This window comes from Octopus sinensis, linkage group LG3 (assembly GCF_006345805.1).
Source record: "Octopus sinensis linkage group LG3, ASM634580v1, whole genome shotgun sequence".
NCBI lineage: Eukaryota > Metazoa > Mollusca > Cephalopoda > Octopoda > Octopodidae > Octopus > Octopus sinensis.
The window spans coordinates 149149942-149163643 of NC_042999.1; the positions used below are offsets into that span (position 1 = coordinate 149149942).

General features: G+C 38.8%; 1 protein-coding gene across 1 annotated transcript in view; it reads left to right on the forward strand.

Annotated features, from left to right (window-relative positions):
• The window catches only part of LOC115209826, an 84307-nt gene that overhangs the window by 63638 nt on the left and 6967 nt on the right, over nt 1–13702 (forward strand). The window contains exon 6 of the mRNA XM_029778387.2: nt 7116–7166. Coding sequence (XP_029634247.2) covers nt 7116–7166 — 51 coding nt within the window. The remainder of the gene's footprint in view (nt 1–7115; nt 7167–13702) is intronic.

Here is a 13702-nt window from a genome sequence, read left to right on the forward strand (position 1 = left end):
AGCATGCCTAGTGCTGCAGTGTCTAGCATGTACTATTCTAATTCAAAGGGTTGGGATGTGATTTGACGGAAATTTGGCTGCTATTTCTTACTGTTTGAGCAACCATGTAGAAGTTACCTCTGCCTTTTTGCAGAGCTTTCTCTTTTCTTTTCCTTTTTTCTTTTTCATAGAAGATCCCTTCCTTTCTGAGAAGTTTTTCCTTTTTTCTTTTTTTATCAATTTTATATGCTATATTTTTTTTAGTTTCTTTTCTTTTCTGTTTTGGATTTGTAGACTTGACTGAACAGGGTCTTGCTCTATTCAGTTGCCATGGCTACTGAACAAATTAGATTGTTTTGCTTATTCCGGTTTGCTTCTGTGGAAATATCTGTCTTTCTGTCTGTCTGTCTGTCTGTCTGACTATCTATCTCTATACACAAATGTGTGTGTTTGTATCATCACCATATGTTGAAGTATATATATATATATATATATATATATATATGTATGTGTGTGTATGTGTGTGCATGTGTATGTGTGTGTGTATATGTATATATATGTATGTATATATAATATATATATATATATATGTATATACGTATATATATATATATATATATATGTGTGTGGTGTCTATAAGTATGTTGGTGTCATGTAACTGGCACCTGTGCCAGTGACACATAAAAAAACACCTTTCAAGCGCTGGGCCTCATGAAGGCAATGACAAATGACTGAGATGTGTGGCAATATGCTGTGCTTGAGAAGAAGACCCATCAAGCCCAGTGAAATCATAGTTGTGGCAGAAACTGGTGTCACACAACTGGCACCTGCGTTGGTGGCTTGCAAAAGCACTCATTACACTCCTGGAGTGGTTGGCATAGGAAGGGCATCCAGCCACAGAAACCATGCCGAATCAGACTGGAGTCTGGTGCAGCCCCTTAACTTACCAGCCCTGGTGAAACTGTCCAAGCCATGTCAACATAAACAATGGACGTTAAATGATGAATTGAACCAGCCAGGATCCCTGGTCTGGTGGTACGTAAAAAGCACTATCCGACTCGTGGCCGATGCCAGCGCCGCCTCGACTGGCTTCCGTGCCGGTGGCACATAAAATACACCAATCCACCAATCCGACCATGGCCGTTGCCAGCCTTGCCTGGCACCTGTGCAGGTGGCACGTAAAAAGCACCCACTACACTCACGGAGTGGTTGGCGTTAGGAAGGGCATCCAGCTGTAGAAACATTGCCAGATAAGACTGGAGCCTGGTGCAGCCTTCTGGCTTCCCAGATCCCCGGTCGAACCGTCCAACCCATGCTAGCATGGAGAACGGACGTTAAACGATGATGATGATGATGATGATGATATATATATATATATAAATACACACACACACGCACACATACACATACACACACACACGCACACATACACATACACACACACACTCACATGCAAACACACACACACACACACACACATATACATACATACGTGTGTAAGTCATCTAAGAGACCATAACTCAGGGGAAAGATGCACTTGTCAGCAGAGTGGGTATATTACTCAAAATGTATAGTATTAAATATCCATCACAGCTGATCTTACCAATTGGTTTTGCATAAGGAATACAATGGTGTGTTAGGCAATAAACTGATCATATAACTTTATGCTCATCAAAATTAGCCTATATGGAAGGGAATATGGCAACTTTTCTCTTTTGTCAGAGGTGGATTAGCACAACCGGTAACTTAGCGGTTTGGCAAAAGAGACCGATAGAATAAGTACTAGGCTTATGAAGAATAAGTCCTGGGGTTGATTTGGTCGACTAAAGGCGGTGCTCCTGCAAAGCCACAGTCACATGACTGAAACAAGCAAAAGAGAGAGAGAGTATCTATCTAACCATCTATCTATCTATCTATCTATCTATCTATCTATCTATCTATCTATCTATCTATCTATCTAACTATCTGTATGTATATATATGTATTGTATTTTGCTCAATTTCCTGCAGATGTCTGGTTGGTTGATGGCTTGAGAAAGTGTCTCAATTGATCCATGTTTATTGATTTTGTGATGGTCACTGGTCACTTTTACTATTTCCTTCTTTTTTATTGCTGTTGTTGATATAGTTTCCTCATTGTTAACTGATTAATCTATTGTGGTGTATATTTTTAGTGTGTTGATTGTTAAGCATAGGGTCTTGAGCATATTTTAGTTCTGGATGGATACATGCTTCCCTGTTTCCATGGGAACTTATGAGGCCTTCATCCTCATTTTTTTCTCTCTCTGTATATTTAATTTTGTCTTACTGTGACCTATGTTCTTTTAATGTGTTAACGATTCTTTTGTGTTCTTGATGGCTTTTTTCATACACAAGTAATTGTTGTGAAGGGTCGAGTCTTTTGTATGATGGTTTCCACTTCCATTAGGTAGAGGGAGCTTGTGTTATTTTCTCCATCATTTTTTGCAATTTTGTTTATTTTGATGGATGCTAACAATTCTTTTGTGATGCTATTATTGCGTTTTTGAGGGCTTTTTTCATACATAAATAACTGTTACAAAGGGTCATGTCTTTTGTATGATGGCTTCCATTGTACAACTTCCATTGGATAGAGGGAGCTAGTGTTATTTGCTCCTTCATTATCATCATCATCATCATTTATATATAATGTCCGCTTTCCATGCTAGCATGGGTTGGACGATTTGACTGAGGACTGGCGAACCAGATGGCTGCACCAGGCTCCAATCTTGATTTGTCAGAGTTTCTACAGCTGGATGCCCTTCCTAATGCCAACCACTACGAGTGTGTAGTGGGTGCTTTTACGTTCCACCTGCACGAGGGCCAGTCAGGCAGTACTGGCAACGGTTACGGAAAATCGTGTTTTTTTTTTACGTGTCACCTGCAAACCAGCACAAGTGCCAGTAAGGCGGCACTGGTAACGATCACGCTTGAATGGTGCTTTTTACGTGCCACCTGCACGAACACCAGTTAGCCACTCTGGCAATGATCATGCTCGGATGGTGCTCTAAGTGCTCCATTAGCATGAATGCCAGTTATCGAATTTGATTTTGATTCTGATTTCACATGCCCCAACAGGTCTTTGCAAGCAGTGTCCAATGAAGGGAAGGTATGCATAAGTGGGCTGGTTACACCCCTGGCTTAGGCCACAAGGTTATGGTCTCACTTGGCTTGCTGGGTCTTCTCAGAGCACAGCATATTTCCAAAATTCTCGGTCACTGGTCATTGCCTCAGTGAGGCCTTAACCAGAGAAAAAGACTGAGAATGAGTGAAGTAGGCACTGCATTTACTATTTCTTGGATCACAAGATCATGTCCAACCTGTCAGATGGACATTTATTCCTCCACGTCTCACCTATGTGAAGAATAGGTGCTAAGTCTTATCCAGGAGGTGATTCATCTCTCATCTCATTCAGTGTTAGGGAAACTGGAAGTAATTATTAACTTTTTGCAATTCTGCAGTACATGGATATATTGACACACTTATGCATACATACACATACAGAAAGGTTCATACATAGATGCACATAGACACAGCTTCATATGAATACTTATTAAAACTCAACAGAAGTTACAATGAAACTGTTTATATTTAGTAGTCATTATTAGAGGCTTTTGCTTGTGCTGGCAGCTGCGATCTGTAATGAGTTAACACTTTGCCAATACAAATTTATAATTAAAGCTGCAGACAAGTAAGGATTAATTCATTGATCAAATAGAATTACCGTTATGTTACTCGTTTCATGCGAACGTTGCCAACAATGTTTTTGGCTGCATGACGATAGAAAAGTGTAAAACTGAAAACAAAAAAAAAAGAAAAAGAAAGAAAGAAAAAGCAATACCCCCCTCCTTCTTCCAGCAAACTATTTCATAAGTCAATAGGGAGCCTCTGCATATTTGCCCTCTTTGGTAGAAATAGCAGTCAAATCTATCTCATGTAACACTCTACCAACTTAAAAGGGAACGGGGATGGATACAATGGATAATGTTGATGTATATTTTAAAAAGTATAAGAAACTGAAAGATGTGATGGCCATAAATGGAGCGCCTTTGATCATAGACAGCTAATTATTTTAAAACTGGTTTCAAATTTTGGGACAAGGCTAGCAATTTTGGGGTGGGGTAAGTTGATTACACTGACCCCAGTGTTCAACTGGTACTTACTTGTACTTGTACATGTGGTGACATTAACCCTGGGTGGGTTGAGTCGGCTTCTTCTACTCATGGAAGAAGTTTCGTGGGAATATGTGGATTTCACAAGTGGTCCCCAACAATCCCGCATGTAGAGACATCCTATTTGCCGCAGATTGTCTGCAGATGCAGGGACAGAACGACTGAGGAGCCGCCGGTTGCCGAAATGGACACTCCGAGGATTTTCACCAGAGCCCTGTCTGCCGGGTTGTGGCCCTAATACCACTCGGTGTCAGACCAATCCGCCTTTGGTGGCCCTACCAGGAACCGAAGTTCCCAACAGCATAGCTCTGATACTACCTGTTGCCAGCGTCCCCACCATGGTGAGGAGGGGGATGGACTTATTTTATCAATCCCCGCTCGTGAAAGGATGAAAGGCAAAGTCAACCCTGGTGGAATTTTAGCTCAGAACATAAAGATGGATGGAATGCCACTAAGCATTTTATCTGGTATGCTAATAATTCTTCCAGCTCACTACCTTAGATTATCTTAATATTGGAGATAAAAGATTAGTATGTAATCCCAGCAGGATCCCTTGGAATTCATAAAAGCAGTTACCTAATTTCCATTCGGTACAAGTAACAAAGACCACAATATTTACTCTGAATGGTGATCCGTTTACAGCTGAGTGGACTGGAGCAATCTGAAGTGAAGTGTTTTATTCAAGAGCACAATGCACTGCTCAGCTTGGTAATTGAAACTATGAGCTAACAATTTTGAGTTCAAAACCCTAAACACTAAGTTATATGGTTAGAGCCTGAGGAAATCAATGATGGTTTGTGTCAGCTAAAAGAACTTCTGTCTCTTTGCAGGGATGGCTGTGTGGCTAAGAAGTTTGTTTCCCAACCACATGATTTTAGGTTCAGCACCACTGCATGGCACCGAAGGCAATTGTCTTCTACTTAAGCCCCAGGCTAATTATAGCTATTATAATAGAGGAGGTTAAGGCCAACAGTCCATGGGAACGCCCTGGCTTAGGCCACAAGGTTGTGGTTTCACTTGACTTGCTTGGTCTTCTCAAGCACAGCATATTTCCAAAATTCTCAGTCACTGGTCATTGTCTCGGTGAGGCCTTAACCAGAGAAAAAAAACTGAGAATGAGTGAAGTAGGCACTGTGGTTACTTTTTCTTGGATCACAAGATCATGTCCAACCTGTCAGATGGTCTTAAAGCTGTATCTGTAATAGATTTAGAGAATAAATGTCCTGTCTCAGAAGGAAAATCTGGAATGGAAAGGCCTCAACATAATCTCAGGAAAAACTAAAGTTTCAGTGAATAGAAATGAAGACAGAATGTTGCTACCAGGAGGGAAATGGTAATGCACAGTATGCAGAAAAGAGTAGGAAGAAATTCCATGTGCGGTATCTAGTTTAAAAAAGGACTTACAAGAAGTAAAATAGAATTAATGGCAGACTACCAGAAAAGGCAGACTTCATAAGTAGCAAATGCATAGGTGCAGTAAAGACAAAGAGCACAATTGGAATAGATTCTTCCAAATACCTGGACAGCTCTTTAGAAGTAGTTGGTTATTTCCTTTACCTAGGTGGTCTGTAGTGTAGTGGGAGGTGCTCCAAAAGTATGGTAGCCAAAGTAACAATGAGATGGGAAAAGTTCAGGAAGCCATTGTCTTGGCTGGTAACAAAGGCTTTCTCTTTCCGAGTGAAGGGCAGACTGTATAAAATTTATGTACCAACTGTGATATTATGTGGTAGCAGAATATGGGCTTTGAATACTGAGGAGTTGTGGAAACTTGAAAGAAATGACTGAAACTTGTAAAAGAACTAGTAAAAGGATTTAATTACCAATTAAATGACAATTGGAAAATTTGAAACAATTGTTGGCAAAAGCAAAATTTAAAACTGGTTTCAAATTTTGGGACAAGGCCAGAAATTTAATGGTGGGGTAAGTTGATTACATTGACCCTAGTGTTCAACTGGTACTTATTTTATCACAACAGTGATAAAATCTTCTCAATATCTAAGTGTTATGATAAATGTTGTGGTATATGTTGATTTATACAGAATGGTCATTATATCAACACAATGACTGGAAAACCAAATATGCACAAATGCAAATATGAACTGTAGGAGTAGAAGTCTGATATACTATATCAAATGTAGGAATTGTGGAGAAATATATATTAGTCAGACAGGTAATTCATTATCTGAATGCATATGAATACATAGGCTGAAGATTCGAGAGCCTCAAAAGAACTTTTGTATTGCCTTTTCATAAACTTTATGACTAAAATGAACAGTAGAATTGAGTTCCATTGAGAAGTCCAGTTCAGTTTTGAAGGGACAGTTATGTTCATTAAAATTTGGTTTAAGATTTAATTTGAAATAACAATCCCTGAAAAAAGATTTTAATAGACACTTGATGAAACGTCATACAGCTGCTCCCCAATATGAGAAACATAATCACTTGCAAGCCACATCAGGAGCCCACAACCACTTGTAACTGTTGATAAGCTTGAAGCTTTCTCATTCAATCAGGCATGTTTGATAAACTTAGTCGTTTATAAGGCTGATTCGCAGCAGTGCTATAAGGTAATGTAATAAAAGCAAAAAATTACAACAATGGTTTATGTATGTATATATATGCACACACACACATGCATACAAAGCAAAGTGCTATTGCTGCAGTCGAAACATATGTAGGCCAGAGTTATTTATGCTGTAGAAAACATTTTAATAAAAAAGTTTTGGATGTGAATAAATCTCCACTTTCCTCTTCATTATCAGTTATATGTACATACATACATACATACATATATATATATATACACATACATACATACATACATACATACATACATACATACATACATACATGTGTGTGTGTGCGTGTGTGTGTAGTATTGTCTCATTTTATTTGTGATTGTAATAATGGAACTGAATTGTATAAAAAGATTTTTTTCATATTTCAGATAAATGTAATTCGAAGATACAGTCCTGAAGCATCACTAAATATTGATTTTGTAAGTTGAAATAATTATCATTTCACCGTTTCTGTTGATTCTATATTCAAAGATCAATTAAAATGAATCATCAAGTGAACATATCTTACATTGGCATCATCCACATAATGGTAATTGCAAAAGAACCAGAACTATCATGTTCTGGCTGCTGTGGTTACCACCTGAACCTACTGTGGAGGCACATGGCTTAGTGGTTAGAGCAGTGGACTCGCGGTCGAGGGATCGCAGGTTCAAATCTCAGACCGGGCGATGTGTGTGTTTATGAGCGAAACTCCTAAGCTCCACGCGACTCCGGCAGAAGGTAATGGCAAACTTTTGCTGACTCTTTCACCTCAACTTTCTCTCACTGTTTCCTCCTGCATCTTTCAGCTCACCTGCGATGGACCGGTGTCCTGTCCAGGTGGGGAACCTATATGCCAAGGAAACCGGGAAACTGGCCCTTATGAGCCAGGCATGGCTTGAAAGGGAACAAACAAACAACAAACCTGAACCTACTGGATTGTGGACATGTCAAAGAGATAGCCTCTAAAAGTTTATGAGCAATTGCAGAAAAACTTTCTTCAGATTGAACCATGCCATCTTCAAAAGGCAATATGGTTGTAGTTGGACTGCAGATTTTGATTGTTAGTATCCTCAGTTTGGCCTCATCTGTAGCTAAATAACACTTAACAGCGAAAAAGAAAGCAACATGTTTAGATTACCATATGACACTCCAAATGATAAACCATAGCATGTTTGAGGGTGTAGTAGGGTTTCTCATTAGTTAGAAGTTTTGACAGAGTTGAAGCAATTGAATTACTCAATGGTTATACCTTTTGAATAGATGAGGGTTGATGGGGGTCTCAGATATGATCCTCACTCCTCACCACACACGCACACACTGTGGCCTCTTGATGCTGCTGTACATTCCACCAGGGTCCTCACCATTTAACACTTGATGTCACTGCTCAATCTTCACCTTCGTTACCTGCAGACCATTTTTTATCCACTTTTATAGGAGCACAAGAGTTCTGTGCCTTGGTGATGTGACCAAAATATTGCACTTTTCACTATCTTGTTTTCATTACCAACCTTCACTCTGATTCTGCCTCCTCCTCCTCGCCGTTTAACGTCTGTTTTCCATGCTGGCATGGGTTGGACAGTTTGACTGAGGTCTGGAGAGCCAACAGGTGCACCAGGCTCCAATCTGATCTAGCAATGTTTCTTCAGTTGGATGCCCTTTCTAACACCAGCCATTCCGAGAGTGTAGTGGGTGCTTTTTACGTGCCACCGGCACAAGATCCATCCAATAACTGATTATGGGTTGTCACTCAACAACTAACTATATCCAGAAATCTGTCCATCAGGGCTAATGTGGGGTTTAAACCATGTACGTTTTTATTCATCAATTTTGCCTCATTCATTATAACTGAAAGTGACTCACTCTTTGTTGTCTGAGAAAGATTTTATACCATTGTGTCGTACACCATTTTTATGGTGTCCCTCTTCGCTTGACACTCTAAGCACATGCTTATTTTGCTCAATGGTTAATTCAGCACTGATGTCACTGTCAGTGAACTCAAAACTCAGTGTTTGTCACTCTCTTCCAGGAAAATAGTGGAGGATGAATTCTTTTTCTACTCAAGGCCCGGAATTTTTGGGGAGGGAGCCAGTTGATTAGATCAACTCCAGTACGCAACCGGTACTTAATTTACCAACCCCGAAAGGCAAAGTCGACCTTGGCGGAATTTGAACTCAGAACGTAGTGGCAGACGAAATACCTATTTCTTTACTACCCACAAGGGGCTAAACACAGAGAGGACAAACAAGGACAGACAAACGGATTAAGTCGATTATATCGACTCCAGTGCGTAACTGGTACTTATTTAATCAACCCCGAAAGGATGAAAGTCAACCTTGGCGGAATTCGAACTCAGAATGTTGCGGCAGACGAAATACCGCTAAGCATTTCGCCCGGTGTGCTAACGTTTCTACCAGCTCTCCGCCTTAATAGTGGAGGATTAATTAACTGGGTAAAGGGAAAGACTCAGTTCAATGAACTCTTCTAGTTTTAACGATTACCAATTAATGTGGGATTTAACAAGTTTATTAAAACAGGAAGAGAAATTACATTTGGTCTTCTAAAAGTTTTGGAGTTGCACTTGTCTCGTAAGTGATGTGATCTGAGACCGTATCATGAAACTGAACGAATTAATGACGAAAGGGCCATTTTAGAGGTTATTTAGCTAATTGAAAATGACATGAAGACTGTTAAATTCACTTTCGTTAATTTCTCAAGATGTTAGTGACCTGGCTAGTTGTGCATCAAAAATTTTCACATCTCAAAATAACAATTATAAAATCAATTCAATTGTTTTTTTCGCTTTTGATGCTTTTAGATGACTAAAATAGCTCTTTTACGATGTGTTTATTTTAAAAACTCTGTTATTAATACACTAACTCTAGAGCCTTGGAGCATTTAGTCACCTCTCTTTATATTGTGAATTCTGTCTTTCATACTTTCGAGGGCTATAAATTTAGTTCCAGCTATGTATCTCCTGGTCTCATATGATCAACCCTTCCCTCTCATAAAATGCATGGCCTGGTTATAAACGCAATATTGAAACACAAGAAACGAGAGTTACTGCCCTTTACCTTATCTTGGCAAGGTATGTTTATTGCTGTTGAGATTTCTCTAAGGAAATATGTTGAAATTATTACCTTATTGCGTTCACAATAAAAGCTCTCAGAATTCCCAAGGTATTAAATTTACACGCATACAGACACAATAAAGAGGTGCGTACATAACGGCAGATAAGTGAGGTATAGGTTACACGATGGATAGATGAGAGCAAGTTATTTATGAAACAGTAGGATGTATTTATATTCTCTCGGTTTAAAACAATTTAATACTACACCGTTATTACTCAAAGTTTTATAGAGTGAAATTCCGAGGGGGAGTGGCTTCTAGATTAGATTTATCGACTAGTTATAATCTTGGCTCCATGATTATGTTTGTTTTAGTTCAGAATTAAACACGACCGAATAGTTGGAGCTATAAATATCTTTCACAGATTTTACACACAAGCACATACAAATATGTACAAGTTCATATATATATATATATATATATATATATATATATATATATATATATATATATATATATATATATATACTCTTTTACTTGTTTCCGTCTTTTGACTGCGGCCATGCTGGAGCACCGCCTTTAGTCGAGCAAATCGACCCCAGGACTTATTCTTTGGAAGCCTAGTACTTATTCTATCGGTCTCTTTTGCCGAATCGCTAAGTTACGGGGACGTAAACACAGCAGCATCGGTTGTCAAGCGATGTTGGGGGGACAAACACAAACACACAAACACAGACACATACATATATACGACGTGCTTCTTTCAGTTTCCGTCTACCAAATCCACTCACAAGGCTTTGGTCAGCCTGAGGCTATAGTAGGAGACACTTGCCCAAGGTACCACACAGTGGGACTGAACCTGGAATCATGTGGTTGGTAAGCAAGCTACTTACCACACAGCCACTATATATATTCTTTTACTTGTTTCAGTCATTTGACTGTGGCCATGCTAGAGCACTGCCTTGAAGGGTTTTAGTCAAACAAATCGACCCCAAAACTTATTTTTAAGCCTATTACTAGATGGAGCACATGAGACATGGATCATCATCAGGTAGGCCACCGCTGAATATATTTGAGGTAATTTTTCATTGAGGCATGCCATTCAGAAAGTCGTGTGACCAGTATTTTACCCATGACTGCTCTACATGATACTCAGTGTGATAGAAATAGCTATCAAATTTCTCTCAAATTACACTCTGCCAATTTAAAGAAAAAAAAACTGGAACATTAATGATGTAGTCCTAGATACTTTCAGAAAAATTGAATAGTTATGGCTGGCAGGCCATTGGCCATAGGCTGATGTGGGGCTTGACAACAGCTTACAAAGAGCTCTACATTTCTTTCATATATTCTTTTCTACACTAGGCAAAAGGCCTGAAAATTTTGGGGAGGGGGCCAGTCAATTAGATTGACTCCAGTATGCAACTGATACTTAATTTATCGACCCCGAAAGGATGAAAGGCAAAGTCGACCTTGGCGGAATTTGAACTCAAAACATAAAGACAGACGAAATACCTATTTCTTTACTACCCACAAGGAGCTAAACACAGAGGGGACAAACAAGGACAGTCAAATGGATTAAGTTGATTAGATCAACTCCAGTGTGTAACTGGTACTTATTTAATCAACCCCGAAAAGATGAAAGGCAAAGTCGACCTCGGTGGAATTTGAACTCAGAATATAGAGACAGACGAAATACCGCTAAGCATTTCACTCGGAATGCTAGCGTTTCTGCCAGCTCACCGCTTTTTCCTTCATTTCCTTCAGATATTACAAGATGGTGTTGCATTCTGCACACTGCTAGCTTTACATAAAAAGAAAGAAAAAAAAAAATTCATTTTTAAAATAGGCATAAGACTTGAAACTTGTGGGAAGGGTAGAATCAACTTGATTGGTTCTTTAAAATCAAGTTTGCAAGGATGAAAGTGAGGTTGATCTCAATGGAACTTGAACTCAGAATGTAAAAATCTGTAACTGCATACAATACTGTAAGGAATTTAGACCAATGCTCTAACCACCATAGTATCCATGGTCTCCCACACCAGGTACCACAATCTCAAATATAGCAACTTTAAGCCTTATCACCCATTCTCTTTTCATTGGTATTTGTGTTTGTTCTTTGCTGAGGTCAATATAATTACTTCTAGACATTCCCAGTCATAACAGGATGCTAACTTTGATTAACCCAAGTGGCGATCAGCTCAAGGTTTTCCACACAAACTGTCTGTGAGGAAAGTTTCTTTATTCAGACAGTTTCTACAGTGAAGGTGTTGTCACATCATAATCATCATCATCGTTTAATGTTCCCTTTCCATGCTGGCACGAGTTGGACGGTTTGACTGAAAACTGTTAAGCTGGAGAGCTGCACCAGATTCCAATCTGATTTGGCATGGCTTCTATGGCTGGATGCTCTTCCTAATGCCAACCACTCCAAGAGTGTAGTGGGTACCATTGGTGTGACACCGGCATCAGCCATGACTATGATCTCACTTGGCTTGATGGGTCTTCATAAGTAGGGTATATCACCAAAGGTCTTGGTCATCTTTATGTTAAATATAATTGGTCACACTTATATTTTATTCAATGCTGCTTCATCTGCTTCTCTTTAATTAATTCCAGCTTGACTAAGCTTTACATATATCAGCATATTTACTATAAGCTATTTAATTATAAGAATGGTTGTTCTTAGTGGGCTATGAATGAAGCATTTGGTGTCTGGAGCTGATGAAGTATAATGATCCAGAAACATGTGTTCTACAATCATCAACTCTCATCTGTTTCCAAGTAAGGTAATATTTTCCTGTAGCCAGTCATTTTCTCACAGAAAACATTGGATATGAATGATGCCACTTGCATCACAGTGACAATCACTTATAGCTACCATGCAATGCCATGCAAGGAGATACAAACAAACACATATTCATGCCACCCATATATATATATATATATATATCGATTTTGATATTGTCAATTTGAATACATCGTCACAAAATGTGTGCCATCGTTTTAATGTGTATTTTTTAATGTGTATTATTTAGTATAGAAATTTTTAGTACAATATTAATAATAATATATTAAAATTTATATTTTATTCTAGATAATATCTTTCATTATTAATTGAATTACTTTATGGAGGTTCTGTCTCTTAATTCTCTCTCTCTATATATATATATCTATATATATTTATATAGATATATTTTCGTCGCCCTTTTCAAGCCTAGCCAGGCTCATGGGCCCGGTTTTCCGGTTTCTGTGGTGTATGTGTTCCTCCCAGCTGGATGGGATGCCAGTCCATCACAGCATTACTCAAGAAACAGGAAGAGAGAGTGAGAGAAAGTTGTGGTGAAAGAGTTCAACAGGGGTTGTCACCATCCCCTGCCGGAGCCTCGTGGAGCTTTAGGTGTTTTTGCTCAATAAACACACACAACGCCTGGTCTGGGAATCAAAACGACGATCCTCCAACCGCGAGTCCATTGCCCTAACCACTAGGCCATTGCGCCTCCACATATAGATATATAGGTAATGAAAATATATAGAAGTGAACACTTTTCAAGAAACAACAACATAGGGCTCAATTTATTGAGCACTTAGATTAAAGTATTAATTTGAAAGAGACAAGTTCCAAGGTCAATAATACTCCTCATCTAAGCCGACGAATATCTATACACAGAGGGCATATATAAGCCATTATAAGCATCCGAACACATAACATACAAAAACATATATATACATATAATAGTGTAATTCTGTGCCCAAATCCAAGTTGGATAAGTAATTGCATAAATACATAGATAAATTAAGAAGTCCAAGCTAATGAGATAAAAGTTCACAATAATCCAAAGGAGAAGTCCTCAAATGAATCCAATAAATAGAAAGAGTCTTACGGCCGTTTATGGGAAAGTGCGAA